The sequence below is a fragment of the Sipha flava genome, unplaced genomic scaffold, assembly GCF_003268045.1.
Source record: "Sipha flava isolate LNK unplaced genomic scaffold, YSA_version1 210_pilon_pilon, whole genome shotgun sequence".
Lineage (NCBI taxonomy): Eukaryota > Metazoa > Arthropoda > Insecta > Hemiptera > Aphididae > Sipha > Sipha flava.
The window spans coordinates 365191-388999 of NW_020272822.1; the positions used below are offsets into that span (position 1 = coordinate 365191).

The following is a 23809-nucleotide window of genomic DNA, read 5'->3' on the forward strand; positions in this document are numbered from 1 at the left end:
AATGTTGGAATGAGACAATGATTATTTATATTATTTAAACAATAATAGTAACAAAAAACTACAATTTTAAAATCGCGCCATAGATTAATTTATTTCAATGAATATTATTATTTAAAAACAAATTAATAATTAAATTATAAACTATTATTTATGAATGTACTTTGAAAATTTCAATACATAAGTCACAAATTTACTATTTATTATTTTTTTAATGAAAAAATGCATAGTAGTATATCATATCGATAAAAGTTATAGGAAAAAATTAATATTTACAGTCAAAAATAATAAAACAATAACAAATTTTAAATAATTTATTTTTACTATTATAATTACTAATAATACTTTCCTTTGAATTTTCTGCTCATAAGACATGGCTTGCATTTTAAAATCAATATGATGCTTAATCGATTAACTTATTTTTGCTTTTCTTTATAGATTTATTAAATGCCAATAACATTTGAGCTAATATGTGATTTTATTGAAGTGGGCAAACTAAAGATACGAGCAATAGTTAATTTGTAAAATTTAATAAGATCGAATCATAGGTGGTACTGATTCTACTTCTTTGTCATCCAGAGTATGGTCAATAACAGGCCTATATGTTAATGTAATCTAAAAAAAAATTAAAACAAAATGTATACAATAATGCTCACACTAAAAATAAAAATATTATTAATTTTCTACTAACTTCTCCAGAATTAGGATTGATGTGAGCAAGTGTATGTTTCCTCCAGTGCTTTTCAATTGGTATCTTGGTTTGGCCTTCCAATGGCTTTTTATAGTCAAATTCATCAACACGGTCCTAGGAAGAAAAATTTGTAAATTAATGTGTCTGCTGCATGAATTAAATTTAAATATTGTTACCGCAATATAAGACATAATAACAAAAAATGTTTTGCTTATTATAGATTTTTTTTAAAAAAAGGGAGAAATTAAATTAAATCAAATACTAATGGATTATAAACTAATCAAACTCACTTTGAAATCATCTCGGGCATGTGCTCCCCTAGATTCTTTTCGTTCAGCAGCAGATACAATAGTTTGTTGTGCAGTAATTAATAAGTTTTGTAATTCTAAGGACTCCACTAAATCTGAATTCCAAACCATAGATCTATCATTAATCTATAAATAAAAGAAAAAAAAATTAAAATAAATAAATTGAATTTTTAGTGTCCTTAATATACATTTATTGAATAGATTAAGTACTCTAAATGTTTGAGATACCTAACTATCTATATCCTTAGGTATTTATTCTATAGATTAGCAACTTCCAAAATTTTTTCAGCAGGATAATCTCAAAGGTTCTGCAAGATGTATATGAATATTAAGAGTAGTAATTGTAATAAACAATAATCATGAAATATTTTTAAAACATTTTTTGGAGTATTGGATTTTCAATAAATAATTGAAAAATTGAGGATAAGTTTGAGTTGCTAACTTTGGGATTCTACAAAACACTAACTATTTCTTATGGGTTCCATAATTGTACCTTTATAAAATTAGCTTAACTCATAGACCAATGAGTTAACTTAATGTAGTTATCAATTATTTGCAGAGAAAATCAACAACTATGTTCTTAGTCAAAGAAAAAATCAGAAAATTAAAAACCAAACTTATATTTTGGATTACACTAGTATAAATAAATGACAGATATTAAATGATTTACTCTTTTGATGTAATTTTTAAAAGAAAACGATTTGCTCAAAAAAACTACTGATAAAAAAAAAATTATTGAAGAGTTGTGAAATCTTGAAAAATAATTGTCTCAATTCTTTCCTAATATTTACAAGACTAATTAGATACAAAATTCTTTCATTAACCAAATAAACATGCCAACGTGCTTGATTATGAAAATATTATTGAAATTCAAGGTATATCTACTTAATATTTTAGAAAACGGAAAAATGATTAAGTGATAACAATAAAAAAATAAAAATAAAAAAATTAAAAGAATCATAAATCAATAATTCACTAACATTAAGTGAAACTAATTTCAATATGAAAAATAAGATCATAAGTAATGTTTTTTTAAAATTACCATTAATAATAATTATACATTACCAATTAAAATAACTGTATAAAACATAAAAATATATCTAAAAAATGTTAAATAACCTTTTACTGAATAAGTGAGTTAGTAAATAAAAAGTGAATAGTTACATACAGTATTTTATTAAGTTTATGATGAACTAAAAATTAAGAATATATAATTCTTACTTTAATATCCTTGAGTTTTGAATAAATGGCTTGCATCTTTTTACGACCTTCATCTAAAGTACTCCCAGTTCTAAATACAGCAGCATAAAGTTGCATATTTTTTTGCATATCCAAACGCAAATCTGCAGTAGGTACTGTTCCATTACTAAAACGTAATTTGTCAATATTGGCAATTGATTCTTCTCCAGCATTCTAAGATAACACAATTATTATTTTAAAAAAAATGAATTTCATTATTTAACTTTACTTCACAAATTGTTGGTATTTTATCCCCAGGTTTGTTATATTTAGCAATATCTAAAGCACAAGAGCGTCCAAATACCACTAACTCAAGTAATGAATTAGCTCCCAAACGATTAGCTCCATGAACAGATGTACATGCTGCTTCACCGCATGCATACAATCCAGGTACTACTTTATCTTCTCCATTCTGAGGATTAATTACCTAAGTAAAACATTAAAAATAAACAATGAAAAAAAAAAACTGAAAACAAGATTTAGTTTACATTATAATCTAAAAAATAATGTGTTGATCTTCCACTTTAACATAAATTATTTAATGAGATATAAAAATTAGAAAATATATACGTAATTTTATAGAGGCATTATCTGAATAGCAGCATACATTTTACATATAAAAATTTCGAAAATTATATAATTCATCAATAAAAATAAATACATTTTTTTTTCCTGTAATCCAAAGGAAATATATGTATTAATAATATTGGTATGTTAAAATTTTTGATATATTTTCTAGATTTTTAATAATATTTAAAACTATTAGAATACATTTTGTTAAATTTGGTTTCTAACCATGATGTGCTATGTTAGAGCAATATGGTGGCAGCAGCACAGTAGTGAAATAAAACAATACAGACTCAATTTTGCATATTTTATTTTTAAGTATACTGTTACAGACATAGATAGATGTAGGTCCTTACGAGTTATATTGCCAATACACAGTACATAATAATTATTAAAAATAACTATTATAGAAAGGCATCAATATGATATATTGTTATGAATATACATAGATAAAGGTCCTTACGACTCTTACTACATAGGAGGGACCACATCAAGCAAAAATAATAAACATCGGGAAATGATTATAAATAATATAATATTCATATGAAGGAATTATTAATTAATTAAAATCAGAATGTAACACAAACACATATTATATATGAACTGGATCGCTCCATTCTAAAGTGAAGTATTAAAAAGCAATTAAAAGATGCACAACAAAATATGAAAGATGTGCAAATAGTAATATTAGCGAGGTCACTAAAGTAATAAATCTTATATTTATAATAATCAGGAACAATTTTTATACAGTGCGGCATGGTTGATTCTAACAAGACCTGAGTATATAAGGGGGTTGTTAACAGACCAATATTTATATGTGTTTTAGTCCTGTCCGAGAAAGCACCTTCACACCAATTGACTTAAAGCATATTTAACTAATAAGTATTTAACTTAAAATTGTTTCTCGTACACAATTACGTAAACTTAAATAAATATTATAACAGTTGTTAATTTATGAGAATTGACTTATTATTTGACAATCTTAACGGTTGAACTGACATCAAGCAACAATACTGAAGTTGAAAAAAAATGTAATTGTAAATTATTAAAATCATTGTATAAATCAAGCAATATACAAAAAAGATATATATCATATATATATATAATCTTTGACTCTATAAAATAAATTCTCATTATTTTGTTAAATAATATTTTTTTTAATTTGAGATTATTACTTAAATGTTTTTTTATCATTTTTATTACAATATTAAAACCTTAAAATTTATAATCTAAAAAAATATAATATAACTGTTGTGATGTCCTTTAAGACCAAAATGTTTGTACAAAGAATATTTTTACGAAACATTTGTATTTAAAACTTATATTTACTGTAATTAAAACCAAATCTTACCTTTGTTTACAACTTTTGTTCATCATAAATATTAATATAGTTAAATTAAATAAAACCGGCTAAGTTTAATTTTAAACAAACTATTCATATGTTTTTACAGCATACACAGTAAAATAAATCTATACTTAAATTAAAAAATATTGTGTAATGAAGCTAAATATATATAAAATTTTGATGAACAAAATGAGTAAATATAATTATCATATTCTACTATAACATTTTTATTAAAAAATAGTAATACCTGTCCTCTATAGTTGGTAGGTATTCCACCCATATTATAATGAACAGTAGGCAATACTGGTATAGGCTCTTTGGTAACATCAACTCCAGCAAATATCAAAGCTGTTTCTGAAATACCAGGTAATCTAGCATGTAATTGTTCTGCTGGTAAGTGATGCAATTGGAGATAAACATGATCTTTTTCAGGACCACATCCTCTAAAATAATAATAATTTAATAAGTCAGTTAATTTACAAATTTGTTTTCAAATAATTGAAATTTTAACTTAAAAAAATGATATATATATATATTATATTGGGTAATTTAAATATTTTGCAAGACAACTTTCTTTGGTAGATATCTATTAAGGCACACTATAATAATAAAAATGTAATACATTTGTAAATATACATATTTTAAGTTTCTTGAATATAAATTAACTATTCAATAAATATATCTTATGCAATGATGATAGTTCTTCATTAAGTGTTTAAACAAAACATTGAGTAGTATGCAAGTGAAATAAAGCAGCTGTAATTAATGCACAGTTGCTGGTTTAAACTGAGACGTTTTGAGTAAATCTCTCTACGATATCTTGAAAAAAAAATATTGCCACCACCATCTTACCTACTTGCCGTATTTTACCATTCATCTATTGTCAACAAATCTAATGGACCATAAACACACACAGGAAGGACTTTCATAATTTCCAAAACATTCAATAAAAAAAAGGTATATAATAAAAAAGTATACAAAATTACAATAAGGTTATTTACTTTTATGTTTTTGTGAGTTATAATAAACAATTTTATGGATAGTTTTATAAACAATAATGAGCGAATCTATAATTATAACTACGGGTAACCTAAACTACGAGTAACTAATTTAGAAATACTTGACTAAGTGATCCGTAATATTCAAATTTATAGTAGAAAATCTGTATATGATATTTTATTTAAAAATTAAATTACTAAATTAAATTGTTTGATTGTTTTTATACATATAACTAAAAATATATTTATTTACCTTCCTTCCATAATTTCAACAGTCATTGAACGAGATACAACATCTCTTGAGGCTAGCTCTTTAGCATTAGGAGCATACTTTTCCATGAATCTTTCACCTAATCCATTGATTAAATATCCTCCTTCACCACGACAGCCTTCGGTCATTAAACAACCAGCACCATAGATACCAGTAGGGTGGAATTGTACAAATTCCATATCTTGCATTGGAATGCCAGCTCTAGAAGCTAAAGCTTGACCATCGCCTGTACATGTATGAGCAGCTGTACATGAGAAATAGGCTCTTGCATAACCACCAGTAGCTAAAACCTATTAAAATTCAAAATAATAATTATACAGACTGAAATATAGATGAATAGATAAAAATAAAAAATGTACAAACAGTATTTTTAGCTCTAAAACGATGAATAGTACCATCTTCTAAACATAAGGCAATAACTCCAACACATTCTCCTTTATCCATAATAAGATCCAAAGCAAAATATTCCACAAAATAATTGCAATTAAATTTTAAAGAGTATCCATACAAAGTATGTAAAAGTGAATGACCCGTTCTATCAGCTACACAACAAGTACGATGAGCCTGACCACCTTTTCCAAATTTTAAGCTTTGGCCACCAAATGCACGTTGATATATTTTGCCTTCATCGGTACGACTGAAAGGCATACCTATAAAAATTAATAAATAATTAAAAATATTTATAAACTGATTATTTATTTAGATAGTTTTTAAAAATAATATTATAATATATTTATAATAATATTATTAAATAGAAAAGAACACTTAACAATAATTTAAGTGGACACCACAATAACAATAACCTCACTGTAATAATGTAACATCACTACATTTGAACTACTGAATACAAATTTGATAAATTGTATTTGTATCAAAGGAGACAACACATTCAGGTGTGTCCTCTTTAATTATTTTTTTGTTATATGTGTGTGTAAAATGTATAGTTAATAACCATATTTAAAATGTATTTTAAATAATTTTACCATAATTTTCTAACTCAATGACAGCTGCTGGGGCTTCTCTAGTTAAATAATGTATTGCATCTTGATCACCTAACCAATCCGAACCTTTGACAGTATCAAACCTGAAGTTCAAATAAAATTAACTAATTATTATTTATTATATATGCTTTATATGTATTTTTTTTTACCATATAATGTAATATATTTAAATAATATACAGATTTTAATTCAGATAAATGTAAACAGATATATTAAAAAATAAATTAAAATAGAAATAATAAGTTTACATATGCCATCGCCAATCATCATCTTCCATATTTCCCAAAGCTGCATTTATTCCACCTTGTGCAGCAACCGTATGGGATCTTGTAGGAAAAAGTTTAGTTATAACAGCTGTTTTAAAACCTTCTTGTACTAAGCCAAAAGCAGCACGAAGACCAGCTCCTCCAGCACCAACTACAACAGCATCATACTCGTGGTCTATAACTGAATATGCACTTGTTCCCTAGAAATAATCATTTTGTTATATAAATAATTAAATTTATAATAATTTGTAGAAAAATATAATATTCTAAAACAATACTTAGAAAAATAAATAAATTACATTTATATGTGTACACAAATAAAATTAAGATAATTTTTTTATTAATAATATAATTAATTATAATTGGTTAAATGTTATGGACATCTATTTTTCTAGGAATGGAGATGAACTTACAGCTGAAGTCGATGGTTTCGAGGAATAATGTTGTAAATTACTTGTGCCAATTAATGGACGGCTCCAATTATTCTGAAAATAAATATAATAATATAAATTCTTTAGATTTTATGCATTGATATAAGTATAAAATACTACATCATTCAAAAAAAAGTTTAAAGAATAATGATTGTTTTATCAAACAATTATTTGTTTATATATAAGTACAATAACATAACACATAAATATTACTGATAATCTATATCTAATTAATTTGGTATATGAATACACTAACTTATTATCAATGAATTATTCCAAAATAACAAGATATTTAATCTTAATATATTTTATAATTTAATATTAAACTATCCAAACCCTTTGTAAACAAAAATATTTAAAAAAATATTCTACTTTATGATTTATTGAATTAAATTGGTATAAAACCAGTTATTATTTAAACTGCAATCAAAAGTATTTGATTTTTCCTTTTATTTAAGATTCAAACTAATTAAAAACATAATGATATTTTTTTTTTCAAACAATATATCAAAATAATGTTATTAGTTATTTATATATAACAATTTAAATAAACTTTTATAATTAATATAAAATATCAGAATTTTCAATGATAATAAAGAAATATTTCAATTTACTGAAATTATTGCAACATATAATGCAATATTGTGTAATAATTTGAATTAGTGATTAAACTTTAAAAATCTAAATACATTTATTAATAAAATACTATACATTACTTAATATAAATAGAAGTATATTTTATTTTCATTAAATAGTTATAAAAACATTTTATACGCATTTTTTATTGATACAAAAAAAAATGCAAAGCTAGATGAACTAAGACAATTTAACAATTTAATTCATGAGTAGAAATAAAATCTTCAGTTTATAGTTATAATTTTTATTTTTAGTTAGAAACAATAATGCAATTATTTAATTTAATTAAAATAGTGTTTTAAAAAGAAATATTTCTAGTTGATTAATATTCAAATTTTGTATGTATGAAAAAATTGTCTCCCAAGGTAATAGATTTATAATTAATTCAGCATTAATTTAATATTATTATAAGGTATTTGAGTTATAAGTGATTATATGTATATGATATACATGTATATTGATTTATTTATACACATACAAGAAATGGATATTAAATTAGCATTTTTATACTTTAAATTATTTTTTTAAACCATTATATTATTAAAATGTGAAGTAATACACAGAAAATGTATTATGATGCATTCAAAGGTTAATTAATAATTAACACAGATACAAATAAAGAGATAATTATTTTATGTTACAATAATTTATATTTTTAATATTTTTTTAAATATAAAAATAATAAAATAAAATAATTTTCAATAATACTATTTATAGTCTCTTTTTTTTTTCAAAACTTATTGAGGTACGTTTTATTAAACAGTAGTATAGTATAAAGATAAGTATTAGTCATCAATCTTTTATTTTAGTAAATTACTTACAAATTTTGAATAAGTACTTCGTGATGTAGGATTGATAACCTTTAATATACCAGCCATTTTATTTGTTCACAGTAGTCAAATGATTCTCAAATAGATTTAACTCCACAACCTTAAGGTAATAGGAAACGAAAAAGTCAAATGTCAATAACTGAGAACTACTCTTAAAATTTAACTATTTTATAATCAGCTGCAAAACAGCTTAACACGAATGGTAATTTGGTGATAATGGATGTAGAACGAATGTACATATCAGTACAATCATACATGATCAGTGTTTCCTAACGTTTTTGTAATGGCATTATAATAATAATGGTATTATTATTATTATATATCAATAGTACTGAACTGTCCGATGGAACGGATTATAGTTTTACGAATAGCAAATTTAGTCATTGAAAAATAGATACTCAATATATAAAATTTGAGTATTTAAAAATGAGTATTTAATCGTAAACAAAAAATTTTAGTTTGTATCTACTCTATAGTAGTCTCGATGTACCTATTTACTTATTGCTTAGCTGTTTGAACAATCAACAGTCATTAATACTTATATCAATAAAATAAAATAATACTAACGTTAGTAAAAATATATTGATATATATGTCCTATATTCTACAAAGTAGAATCTACAATGCTAGCGAAACTTCACATTATTGTTATACCTAGAAGTATCAAATAAAAACATAATTTAAGCATTTACAAACTTATGGCTTAAATGATTTTCATATTTATTTTATTTATGGGTTGTCAGTCGTAACCCATAAAAAGTGTTTGGATCTCAACCCATAGGTTGGGAAACACTGCCATAGATAATATAAGAAATAATAACTTATATTATCTATGGCATAACCACGTTAGTGATTAACAAACTATTGAATTTCCATGGATGAAACGGTGAACGATCAATTATGCGGTCATGGACAACAAAATAGTGTGACTTTCCGGTACGGCAGAGTACGCATCCCTGCCCAATCTGGGTTACCACATAATTTGCAATCGCTTTGCGCCAATCGCGGCAATACAACTGTATCTTATTCTTTCCTAATAAATAACTTTACCTAGTTCTTTTGCTGTTAATCGACCGGTTGAGAACCAGCGTTTCGCTCCCGCTAGTTACTGGTAAGTAATATCTTAGCATTTTATTTCATCGATTTTGAATTTTTTTTTATTTCAAATAGTCCTTCGTATTCCAAATTAGGTTAATCACGGTCCGTTTACCATGGGATATTTTTTTTTTACATTTTTGAGGTTTATTCCTACCTGTTAAAATCACGTTTTCTGTTAAATTTTTTTTTACAGATTTCTACTTTCATTTAACTAAAAAAAAAAAAAAATGGGTGACGCAGATAAAGGAGCCGCTGTAAGTTATTTTAGGTTATTTTTTATTTAAATATATGATATTGATCGACAGTTGTTTCAAGGTATTCAAAACCAAATGTTCTCAATGTCACACAATTGAAGCGGGTGGCAAGCACAAAGTTGGACCAAATTTACATGGTTTAATTGGTCGTAAGACTGGTCAAGCTGCTGGATTCTCCTACACAGATGCCAACATCAATAAAGGTAGAATATATAGTTTTATTAACAATTATAAAGAAATATACATAAACTTATAATTTAATTATTAGTAGTAGGTAAATAGAAAGAAGTCACACCCTATATTTTTATACTTCATAATTGTATTATAATTCATAATACGTATTATGTTTTTTTGCATAGGAATTACATGGAATGAACAAACATTATTTGAGTACTTAGAAAATCCAAAGAAATATATTCCTGGTACCAAAATGGTATTTGCTGGTATTAAGAAAGTAGAAGAAAGAAATAACCTAATCGCCTATTTGAAAAAAGCTTCCGCGTAATGTCAGTATTTTTGTTATATACTGTTTTAATAGATTAAATTATGAGTAACTTTTTGTGTTATTTTTTTTTTTTTTATATATTTTTTCCTAGTATTGTTACTGCGGTATACACGTACAATTTTTAAATTAAGTTATTACTTGTTTAAAATATTTTATTGTACAGTGTTTAGACTCAAAAAATTAAACGTTTTAGAATTAATTGAATGAATATTTTGTAAAATGTATATTGAAGGTCAAGGTCGAAGAGTACTGAGAAAACTACTATAATTATATTACATACTTATAGATAAAATATGACATTGACCTAAACATATTACATTGTTCATTGACAAGAGTATTAATTGAAAGGAGTTTGATAACAACTTAAAATAGAAATTGGCACTTAATTCTAAACTATATTTTAATATTATTTTAAGAAATAGGTCAAATTATTGGCACAACATTACTTTTAATACTTAAAAGTATTCATTGCTTAGACAAACTTTTAGGTTTAATGTATGACTAATATAATTTAACATTTTGTTATATAGTCAATGCATTATTTTAATCTCCTTAGCGATCACATCTGTGGTGTTTATACATATCGTACTGTAATGATGTGCATCATTCGATTGTAAATGACTGCACAAATATTTTATAATAATGTACACTATTCATATGTATGTGATTTTTTAACCATTTAAAATAAATAATGGTGTCTTCGATACCCTCACGAACAATAAATACTATTAACATCCTAAAATTCCAAGGTCCATGCTGCCGCATGTCCCTATATAACAGACATATAACCCTTCCCAGAGCTCTTGATCTTAGGTCGTTAGTGCCTGTGCACCGATCATAAGATTAACGAGAGAGTTTATACGTGTGATTCATTTTGACTTGTGATTTTAAATTCTGCATTTGTCCTTTTTTTCAACCTCGCATCGATATCTGAAGGTCTACGGTAAAACAAGCAAGTGCTGCCTTATTTAGCTTGGCAGATTATAATAGCGCTGATTGGCTCTCGAACCTTCACAACCCTGAGAGCCCTCCCTTAAACTAGGAGAAAGGTAACAACCCTTTAATACACTCATATCTCATCACCATTTATACATACCACCTTCCCCCCTTTATTCTTTCTTTGTATTCTTGGGTTATTACAGTATCTTTGGAATAAACCTTTACCTATAGTTATCGATAAGCTTAGGATAACCTCCTATTATTCCTACACCATATATTTATTGTAGTAGTACATCTGGAATTACCAGTAATTAGTTTGAATGAAAGTATTAGTGCACATTATTGAATACCAGTAAAGCGTTAACACCGCAGCATGGCTAAAAATTTTTGTCATTTTAATGTAAATAAACTTGAGACATTATAATATAAATAACACTTTTTACAAAAAAATAGATGTATTTTTCATGTTACACTATATTAGTGGTCTCGAATTACCAATGGGCTATATGTATTTATGTCAAAGGTTCGTAGACAAAAAACCTTTTTTTTTTCCTTATTTTAATAGTAAATCTAAAATAAACAAAATAAATTGAGACAAAATGTATTTATTTTATTGATTATAATTATGACAAAAATAGACATTATACTGTATTAATTTTTTTAAATATAAATCGCGTTTTAGGCGTGATGTTATGAAATTGCACCGTCTGATGGGCCATATCTAAGAATACTCAAGTGGTATTAATTTCACGAGATCAAAATAAGTAAAGCGAAAATTGAATTAAAGTGTATTTATTATGCTTACACCAATGGCGTAGATACAATTTTTTTCTGTGGGGGGAGGGTGTTAAAGAGTATGTTTTTAAGTGTTCTTAGTATATCCTAAAACGAGGTTATATATAATATTACATTTAAAATGGTATTATTATTATGTCTCGTATTCAATGAAAATTATTTTGTTATTCAATTTTTAATATATACCTAATCATAGTAAAATCAAAATATTTTACTATAATAAATAATAATCAAATATCATTAAAAAAAAATCTGTGGGGAGGGTGGAAACTCCTACACCCTACCCGTAACTACACCACTAACCTACACTATTATATATTATTGATTATTATAATAGTATTAATAATCAATGGTATAAGTCAGGGATGGGCAACTGGTGCTCACGTACTTTTTTTTTATCTTGACCGTGCTACATTTTAGCAGTTATCAGTATCTAATTTTTTCATGTTTATATGTAAAATGTAGATATATTTTTCTTTGGCATTAATCTCTAGCTAAATTATTAAATTTCTAAATATAATATTAATTTATATCCATATCAGCCATACTTAACTTTGCTGTAGGTATTAAGCACTTATTTTATTGTGTTAGTTCAGTCGTAAAATTAAATGCTAATTGTCAATTTTAATGATCTATTTTTCATTTTTGCTTTCTTTTTTATGGTTCGCTAGATTTTAAAGTTCTAAAAATTGGCCCTCTAATTACTTTGTGTTTCTCATCCCTGGTATTAGTTATTAAAGTACATTTATATAAAGGTTACATATTTCTTCTGATGATTGTATTTTCTATAGTATCAAAATTTGTTTCAGAGTAGTGTATAGGAACAGGGCCGGTGAGAACTTTTAAAGGCCCCTGGGCTGATCGGTTCCAGGCCCCCTTTATTTGTACTTGTTTGGCCAAGATATACATACTACTTTTGTGTTACGAGCACATATAATAATAATTAATAATGATTTATTACATAATAATATCAAGGGCACACAAGACTACTTATTACGAGTCAAACACGTAGGAATATTATAACCAAGGGGAAATCTTAAACATAATGCATACACGGAGGAATGTCTTAGATGGTGTGTATATACTTGAAATACATTAATAATCAATATGATAGACATATGCAAGTGTAGTTATAATGATGAATGTGTGGAAATCACGTATTAAATAATATCACACAATAAATATATGAAAATGTGACAAATGCTCATATGATTAGAAAAAAGCTACATCCCGAATTAACAGGAAAACTCTGTACCTGTGAAATCATATATCACTGACCACGTCTTGTATTGAATAGTAATGAGACAAAGAACAATAATAAGTTCACACGAGATCGAGGTATAAAAAGGGGTTCGATCATACTCATTTTCAAATGTGTTTTAGTCCTGTTATAGTGTGTACCTTAACGCCAGTTTGTTTAATAAATTAATTATTTGGATTTGGAATAGTTTTTATAAAGTTAATAAATATTTGGAATTAGCATTTATTCATAATAAAGTAATTCATTCAAGTTGAGAGTTCATTATTTCATACTTATCACTATTCTACATTGATTAAAATTTACTCTCGTTGTACTGTCAGTACCCACAAGTTGGCACGCGACATATACATATTTTAGTACAATAAAAATATTTAAATTTGCATCTTATGTTACGGCGAATGAAATTATTAGATAATTTATTATAAAAGGCTGAGAGGACGGGCCCAGGGACTCTAGCCCTCCTTGCCCCACCCTCTTGCTGACCCTGCATAGGAATGAAACAAAATACAAATAAATAAAATAGCAAACTAAATAATATTATACTCTGTTACTTATAGTTTAAAAAAATGTATTATTATCATTTATAATATGAGCTGAAATAAATTTATATAAATTCAAATAAAGATTGGTAAAATGGCAAATTGAATAGATTATGAACTAAAATTAGATAGTGTATACAACTAAAAAATTAACAGTTTACATATTTTAAGTTTAATGGATTACAATAGAAAATAAATTAGTTGAATTACGGTTTTTGAAAACCAAAATATAATCTGTTCTCATCCGGATAACGTTTACGAATTTATAGTTCAATAGTATATTCGTGCAATCTATATTAATAATCTTCAACCATAACAATAATACTGATAAAATATTAATAGAAGCTATATTTTCTAAACCACTAGGACAATTTACAGTAAAAAATTATCGAGCTGAAAAAGAAATTTCACAACAACAGATTGACGTGCAAAAATAATTTAATATCCACATGCTAAAATATTTTTATTGAACAACTCCGCTGTCTGTATGAAAAATTCAAATCAAAAATATATTCTAGATTTATCTAAGTATATAATATAAAAAGTATGATAATTATAATTCGTATAATTCTTGTACTTCTTTATTTTTTCATCGGTTATGCAAAAAAAAAAATTTCACTCGAGAGGGTAAGGTAGGCAGTTTATATTTCCTTACACCCTTTTTTCGAAGTAGAGAATCATCATTTGTGTGGTTTCACTTTCAGTGAAGTTGTAACAGTAGAGATTAGTATAAACCAGAGTAATGGGAGATTACAACAGGATCTAGGTCTACATAATGTTTTTTGTACTAAAGCCGTGTTCAAAATAATTCAACTGTGCACGTCATAGCCAACCGTGTGACTAATGCACCACACTATTCCTTGTAATTTGTATTTTTATTTGAATCAATACATATTTTTATAATATTATTTTTTAGATTCAATTGAGTTATTTTGTTATAATTGATAACAGTGCCGGCAGAATGGGTAGCTACCCAGGGCCTCGCCATTTTAGGGACTTCGCACCGTTCATGGAATTTAATAATCTATGAGCCTGTAAAAATAAACAAAAATATAGTTTTGAAGTTCTGATGATAAAATATAATATCAATACTAAGGAAAAAAATATATTTACACAAGTTATATAAAAGAGAAATGTCAGGACTATTTTTTAGCTATTATTTGATGTATTGTTGTAATATTCTTCTGTTAAACTTTGACTCAATGTTTCTCATTTAAAGCAGAATCCTGCAATTTTTCCTTTCTTACTAAATTTTTCTTCTATATATATGTAATTTATGTCAATCTTATACATATAAAAAATTTGTTTTAATATTGTAGAATAAAAACATAAGTTTTACTATAATCTAATGTACACAAGGCATCTATTTTAAAATTAGAGAATGTATTTGTTTTATATTCTATTAATGACTAATAGTTGGATATTATATTCATACTAATACCATTGATTATAGAATAGATTTTCTATTCTATAATCAATGCTAATACCCACATTAAAACAACTACTGTTATATTAAACTAAGACAGTGGTTCTTAATCTTATCCACATTCCTCAATTTATAATTTAATCTGTATTAAATATTAATTTAATAATACATGAAAAAATATTAACAAATATAATAAATCATAGATTAAGATACAAAAAATTTATTCTGTATTAATTTTTTTACATTAGTTATACTTCAATATTTAACTTCAATTTAATATTGACTGCAGCAAGCTCAGAACATAAAATTCGAAACACGGTAGGAATTCCAATTTCTTGTACATCAGTAGAATCACATGTTCTACATATAGCAACTTTACTTGCATAACTGTCTTCTTTAAAATGAATTAATGGTGTTAATATTGTTCGACATTTCATGCATAACAAACCCTAAAAATGGATAATAATAATATAATCAACTATGTACTGTTATAAATTAAGTACAACAATAAAATTATAATTAAATATTATAGATTTTTTAGTTCAGAACATTACATTACCAATATAAGTTCGAAAAATAGTTATCAATGTAAATATAAGTAAATAATACCAAAGTCATAATTTTAGGGCTGGTATTAGGGGAAGGTAAAATACACCCTATATATGAATGACTTATTTATATTATCAGCAATCATTAACAAATTTAGTAATATTAGTATTATAAGATTTTTTTTTAGAAATTAGTCGACAAATTTGTATATTTATAACCACTCATCCAATAAATATTTGCTAGTGCCAATTCTTTATAATTAGTTTAAACAGAAATCTTTAATCTCTTAAAATTGTACAAAGCACTATTTAATTAATAAAATTTAATAGACTTAATTATGTATAATTTTTTTATCAGTATTTAATTAATATTGTTAAATTGCAACATATTATTTTTAGAAAATAACATAGGAGACAAATTAAACACAACAAAGAATCATATACATTTTTGTACAAATACTAAATCGAACAAATAACATATTTTGTATAATAAACTAAATGAACGAATAAAAGAGTAAGAGTAGTCATTTATTTTATCAAATTTCAAACACAAACAAAGCAAATATTACTGTACCAGTGATGACAGTAATATTCAGATTCTTTTTTAATTTTGATAACCTAGCTTAAGGAATAATGGGTGTAAGGTAAATTTAAATTAATTATTTTTGTATATATTTGTTTTATTTAATCTGCAGCTCAAATCATTAGATATTTTATTATTAGATGGAAGAAAGGCTGTAGATTATTTTTGATTAGTTGGAATATGTAGTGTATATAGGAGCATAGCTACAATACTAAACAATTGGATCGACATCTAACAGGGAGCTAATATCACTAGTCTGTAATTTCAGCTAACAGACACATCATAAAATACTTTATTTAAATATATTATAATAACACAAAAATTATAAATACTTACAGTTGACTTATCTGAACAATCCATGAATCTATCTTGCATTAAAAATGGTGTTCCATGTGATATTAATGCATCTCTTTCCATTTCACCAATACGACCACCACCACCTCTTTTTCGGCCTTTTACAGGTTGTTTGGTGACTGCATCAACAGGGCCAGTACTTCGAACCTAACAACAAGTTAAAAAATAATCATACTATTAAATGTATATTAAGAGCTAAATTACCTGCCATTTATCTGATACCATATGCCTTAATCGTTGATAATGTACAATACCAAAAAATATAGATGCTTTCATTTCTCGGCCATCTATACCACTATACATTGATTCTGTTCCAAAATAATTGTATCCACCTAATAATAATAAATAAATATTTATTTAATAATAATATATTATATAATAATATAATAAATAAAACTGTTGTTACAGAAAAATTTATTTATAAAAAAAACTTAAACATCTAAATCAAATAAATCAATAATTGTATTAATTCTATCAATAAATATTACCAGCTTCTAAAAGACGTCCAAAATAGTCAATTGCAGTATCTTCTTCATTATATTTAAAAGGTGTAGCATCATGTACCACACCATGTACTGCAGCAGATTTACCAGCCATACATTCTATCATCATTGCTAAAAATAAAAATTATATTTAATAAAGAACAGAATTTTAATTAAAAAAAATATTTACCAATAGTCATTCTCGAAGGAAAACCATGAGGATTGAAAACAATATCTGGAACCATTCCACTTTCTGTAAATGGCAAATCTTCTGAAGGCCAACCTTTACTAAATATTCCTTTTTGTCCCGCACGACTAGCAAATTTGTCTCCAACAGTTGGATTTCTCTAATAATTTTAGAAAGAAATTGGGGTTAAGTGAATGTTATATTCAAAAAAAAAATCATTTTTATAATATATTATATTTTACTTGAACTCTGATTGTAATAGTTGCTTTATTAGGTATTTTTTGACCTGTTGTAAAATCTCCACATTGACGAACTGAATCAACAATCACCTCTTCTTCACTTAAATACTTTGCTACAATAAATCCTTGTATTTGTTCATCAAAATAACTAGAAAATATTACATTTAGAAGAATTAATTTTAATTAAATAATTATAAAGAATATTAGTAATAGCGTTACCTATAATATGGTGTTCCTTTAGATAATTTTAATCCAATATGAGGGAGACCATCTGAACCTAAATATTCAGCTAGATTTTCTTTAAATGGGTCAAGCATAAAATATGTATGCGGCTAAGTAAAATAATAAATTAGTACATTTTAATCTCATATAAATTAATACAAATTTACTTTGGTTTCAATTAATTCAGTCTTAAATATGGAACCATGAGAGAAACCTCGTTCTAATGCCATTTTATTAATGATCATAGCATCTTCCATATCATAACCCTAAAAACATCAAAATTACTGTAAATTAATAAATTAGTACAATAATTTGCATGGCAATTTTTACTGTATATGAAATGACAGCTATAACTGCATTTAAACCCATTGCAAAATCATCCATTGATAATGTATCATAGTGAACAGGTCTAAACAATGGTGTTGCAGGTGTTTGTATTCTGTACAATTTTGTTTCTGACTGAAGATGCCAATTATGACAAGCAGTTCCCATGGTTTGTTTTCCCATCTAAGTGATTTATAAAAACATACTTAAATATGTTTAATGTAAACTATAAGCATAATAAACAAAAGTAATACCATTCATAAATAATTGAAAAATAAATGCATACTCAATAATATAATTGAATAAACAAATGAAAATTTGAAAAATTTTACATAAAAAAGTTGAATTAGGCATTTTAATATTTTATAATTTATACTTATAAATACTATATAATACTAATACTATATTTATACTTATAAAATAGATTTTTAATAATATAAAACATAAGCGAGAAAGTAGTTATAAAAAGTCATACAATAATAGAGTCTAACATTATAAAAAATGTATCTAATTATAATTATAATTACTTGACATTGGTACATATTACGAGGACTTTGGTTATAGTCAGGTAATGGAATTAAACATGCTAAATGACTTAAAAAATCGGTTTTTGTGATTTCTCTATGTGAAGTAATCTAAATAAAAAAAAAGAATACATTAAATTAATTTTAAACGATCACAAAAATATTTTACTTACATTAGGTCTTATTTCATCTTCAGAAATACTTATATCTAAGTAAACTTGTTCAAAAGTTCCAATAAGTTCTATTTGTTCTAAATCTAAATTAAAAACTGGTCTCATCATTCTGGCATTTCCGGTAAATAAGAAAAGGCCAGGAAATTGGCCTAAAACATTTTCATTTTTCTTTTGAAGCCAAACAATTTCAGTAGTCTCTGGAATCTAAATATTAAGGAATTATTTATAGATGTACTTTAATTTATATAAATAAAAAAATACATTTTTAGAACTATAATCTATTGTCAACATATATTTATGTGAGTATATGAATAAAAATAATCACCTGTTTTCCTTGAACTTTTAAAGTACGAAGTTTTTTAATAAAATATTCTGTTAATGTTTCTGGTACATATCCAACAATACGACCATCAAGAATTACAGTATACATAAATCCAATACTGAGATCATGTGGTTTATATGACGCTTCACACATACCAAGAGATACTAATAACTTTGGAATTTCACGAAGAATTTTTATACTAATTGATTTAGTAACCTTATAAATAAAAAATTTAACTAATTTTTTTAACATGTAAGAAATGAATTATAATTTTTAATTATTACTGACTATACAAGATTTGGATAAATGATTAAGAAGTCCACATGGTGTTCCATCAGGAGTATGAACAGGACATATAAAACCCCAAGCATCTGGTAAAAGTCGACGAGGTTCAGTAGTTCTCATAGATTCAAAAATAGCACCACGATGCACAGCACGAAAATGAGCCATATAACGCATTCGACTTATATTTTCAACCAAAATTGTCAATCCTTAATTTGTATAAATATAATAAAATGTACAAACATTTAAATAATCAAGTTATAATTTAATAATAATCAGATTAAAGTGTCTTCTTCTAATTTGTTTCCTTAATAATTATAAATTAATTAAACATACCTTTATCTTGCTGCATTCCTAAACCAGATTTACTATTGAGATTACCAGTAGCAAAAAAATTAGTTAATGCATATTCAATAAAGTCACATTTTTTTAATGCAGTCATCATATCACCAATAGATGGTTGCCCACCTTGGTCAATTTTAAGAAAATGGACTTTAATCAAATTTAACCACATTTGCAATTTTTCTTTGAGAATCTGAAAAAAAATATATCAGTTTTATAGTATTGATTAGTATTATTAGTTTTTATTTACATTACTTTTAAATAAAGATGACCACCAAGCATTAATTCCTGCATCATAATTGCATCAGCACCTTCAGCTAAGCATTTATTTTGAGTAACTGAAAATAACTTTTGAAGCATAAATACTAAAAGTTTAAATTTATCAAAATCGGTATTTAAATGAATTAAAATATAGTTCCTAGAAGAAATGAAATATTATATTAGTAAACTTTAATCCAAAATCTTATGAGATCATAATTCAAACCTCATCATATAATCACAAACTTCTTTATTTGATTTCCATTCAGGTAATTCAGGAAATCTAGGTCTAAACATAATTCCTACATATTCCTTAGCATCTTCTTGACTATGTATATTATTTTCATGTAAAGAACGCAACATTTCCATAACAGATCTTCAAAATAACAATTTCATATTTAAATAATGAATAATATATGACATTTATACTTATACAATTTACCTTAGAAAATACAAATCATCTTCGTGTCCATTTATAATATGTTTAAATATAAATTCATCAGAGCTACTTGTAAGGCATTTGATTATTAAAAATATTGGTGCATAAAATATTCTTTTCTTAATTGGAATCATTAGTTTGGCTGTACCATTTGTTAAGAAATGTAAAGTATTTGACTGAAAATTATAATAAATTATAAATTAAATTTAAATGTACAACTAATAGCCAATGGATACAATTTAGTAGGTTTTTTTTTTTTTTTATAAGTTATAACACTGAATAATTTACATGGATATAAATTAAAATAAATAAACAGTTATAGCATAATTTGTTAGATCATAGACAAAAATTCGTATTAATCACATTATAGCAAATAATTATCAACTGTAAAAACAGTAATATTGTTTTTATAAAATATTATCTAAATAATAATATATAAAATAAGATATATTTTTATAATTATTATAAAAATGTAATCAAAACCATTTTAGAGTATATTTTGAGTTTTCCAACTTCTAGTTCAAATTCTAATTTACAACTAAAACAACAAAATTGAAAAAGTAAAACATGAAAATAAAAAAACTTTGATACTGAAAACAATAATTTAGGAACAGATATTGGACAAAAATAAATTTATATTTATAAAATTTAGTAAATAGTATTAATAAAAAAGTTTGAATCAGCCTTTAATGTACTATAAAAATTTGTGCTTAGAATTGAATGTAAATAATCTATAATAAATGAAGATAAACATAATTTGAACACTTTTTTGATGCATTAGTATAAGAGGTTGTTAAATAAAAAAAATTCAGAATAAAACTTACAACAGTTGTCAAATCATCCTTGACACATCTAATCATAATACCAATATCTGAAAAATATTTATCTTTATTTTTCCAAGTATTCCTTTGAACAGCAGTTGGGAAATTTCTTCTAGTGCCCAATAAAAGCCGTACTAAACGTTCTTTGCCTTTTATTATAAAATATCCACCCCACTCGTCTTGATGTTCTCCATGGTTAACCAGTTGTTCAGGAGTCATTTTTTCTAAATGACATAATTTAGACTAAAAAATTTTTTTAAATATTAAACATACATTTTATCTAATAATGTATTTAATATTATTATAGTATTAATAATATTTATATTCTATGAATGGTTCAAATTCTAGGGTTTGATTATAAAAACATAAATTATAACAATAATTGTTATAAGTTATGTTTTTACAATTATTGACATGATAAATACCTTTAACATGATTGGTACTTGACCAATATCTCTATCAATAGTTTTTTGTTCAACATTATCAATTGACCAACTCAGTTTTATTTCAAGCCTTCCTGAATAAGTACCATGACGCTGTCTACATTCTAATGGGTATATATTGTGTGTTTTAACACCTAACGATCCTGTTGGTACTCGAGGTTCATGAATGGTAGCATTCTAAAATAATTAAATATTAAATTAACAATAAAACTGTGCTCATCTTATAATGACAATAATAATATAACTATTTTTCAGAAAAATCATATTTATTTTGGGAATCAACTAATTTAAATATTATATTAATATTTTTATACCAATAATGTAAATTTAACACGATATTTTCCTTTTGAATCAAATTCAACTGGCAATAAATCAGATACAATCAAGTTCAATCCTTCTTCAACCATATAATTGAAGGAGTCTATGTGTGGAGTACCAAAATTTTGAAGATTCTATAACACAACAAATATTAATACATTTTACATAAATACTAAAACATTTGAAATTGTTTTATAACATACTTCATTATGAGACTCTGGAGGTTTACCATAATTAAGATTTGTTAAATTTTTTAAAGTTGGTTCATACATCTTTATTGTAGACAATTATTGTATTTGTAATTTAATAAAAGGATTTTGAACATATTAAATAATATTTACTTAATTCAAATTATATAATTGTTTTTTCAATTTTTACATATATAATAGATAATATTAAAAACACGTGTGTACATAATATTTAAATCGTACAGCTTATAGAGATAACAGTATTATCACAGATATTATCTATTGTGTTATCAAATCAAATGATATTCCATAGAGTAATTCACGGTCTTAGAAGACCATGATTCTAACGAGCGCTTTCCCGCAGTAAGGCATTTGGCTGGCTTATCATAAAAGAACGTTATCGTAGTTTTATAAATTCTTTATATTTGATGAATATAAATTATATTATGTCCTAATATATATGGTAGGTTGGTAGTAGAGCAAATAAATAGTTGTAATGGAGACTAGAGTTATTAAATATAATTACTTTATTACATATTAATTACTAGAAAAATGAAGTTATTTTTGTACAAGAATGGAATTAAAAGTCTTAACTCTTAATATAGTATATAACCTAATAATACCATATTTTATCATTTTGCTCTTCTCTTTGTAATTTTAGTTTTCTTTTGGCACATTCACTGAGAGGTGCCATTTTAAAATTAATTTAAATATTAAATATATAAGATAAAATGTATAAATACTATAAATTGTACAAATATTAACGCAGGTGATGTTAGCATAAGTGCGGCGTGCGCTGAATGTGAATGTAAGTGCCCAATCGGAGACCATAATATAATTCTATATTTCTATATAAATCAATATAATAACAATACCCTCGCTTAATGTATTTTAAAAATAGACATATAAGTATACAGTAGTCACTGTCTAGATATGATAAGAACAACTTGACATTGTAGTATAATACCGGTATTTAGCTATAAATAGCAATTATTTCCTAATCGATCGTTTAAATTTAGTTACAAGTTACATTACTTAGATCATAGGTTCTTAACCCGAGGTCCATGGACTCCTTGGGGGTTCGTAGATAATTACTCGGTGGTCCACGGGGTGGCTTTGAGTTTTTTTGAAATAAGCCAAAAATAAGTTTGTTTTGATAGTATTTTTAAAATAATTATAATTGTTAAAACACTGGAAAGCCATTTGAAAGACAACAATGTTTTTAAATATAAAACTTAGATTACGATAATCTTATATGCCATAAAAAGCTATCGTAATCGTAAAATATTATAATATGGCAATACAATCTAACGAGCATTTCAATTTAACACTGAAACCTATCACTTCTGTTGACCCGTCACCGT

The 23809-nt window shown here is 25.3% G+C and overlaps 3 protein-coding genes across 3 annotated transcripts; 1 reads left to right on the plus strand and 2 right to left on the minus strand.

Annotated features, from left to right (window-relative positions):
* Positions 1-293: 293 nt before the first annotated feature.
* Positions 294-8780, minus strand: LOC112682770 (succinate dehydrogenase [ubiquinone] flavoprotein subunit, mitochondrial). Its single transcript, XM_025553495.1, has 12 exons — positions 8572-8780; positions 7097-7168; positions 6666-6883; positions 6400-6500; positions 5780-6066; positions 5399-5706; positions 4395-4590; positions 2465-2662; positions 2218-2409; positions 979-1122; positions 689-802; positions 294-612 (listed from the first exon to the last, which is right to left on the minus strand). The coding sequence occupies exons 1-12, from the start codon at positions 8626-8628 to the stop codon at positions 526-528; spliced, it is 1974 nt and encodes a 657-aa protein (XP_025409280.1). The 5' UTR covers positions 8629-8780; the 3' UTR covers positions 294-525.
* A 741-nt stretch (positions 8781-9521) lies between these two features.
* On the plus strand, positions 9522-10497 carry LOC112682773 (cytochrome c-2-like). The gene is made up of 4 exons (XM_025553499.1): positions 9522-9690; positions 9871-9931; positions 9993-10134; positions 10291-10497. Exons 2-4 carry the CDS (start codon positions 9905-9907, stop codon positions 10434-10436), a joined length of 315 nt encoding a protein of 104 aa, XP_025409284.1. The 5' UTR covers positions 9522-9690; positions 9871-9904; the 3' UTR covers positions 10437-10497.
* A 5109-nt stretch (positions 10498-15606) lies between these two features.
* On the minus strand, positions 15607-22529 carry LOC112682765 (DNA-directed RNA polymerase I subunit RPA2). The gene is made up of 21 exons (XM_025553481.1): positions 22461-22529; positions 22254-22391; positions 21922-22116; positions 21500-21739; positions 20679-20851; positions 20463-20612; positions 20234-20396; positions 19973-20171; positions 19643-19845; positions 19358-19570; positions 19033-19236; positions 18863-18970; positions 18342-18518; positions 18179-18277; positions 18009-18121; positions 17793-17937; positions 17554-17710; positions 17370-17495; positions 17086-17213; positions 16864-17028; positions 15607-15845 (listed from the first exon to the last, which is right to left on the minus strand). Exons 1-21 carry the CDS (start codon positions 22527-22529, stop codon positions 15645-15647), a joined length of 3366 nt encoding a protein of 1121 aa, XP_025409266.1. The 3' UTR covers positions 15607-15644.
* Between the last annotated feature and the right edge of the window lie 1280 nt (positions 22530-23809).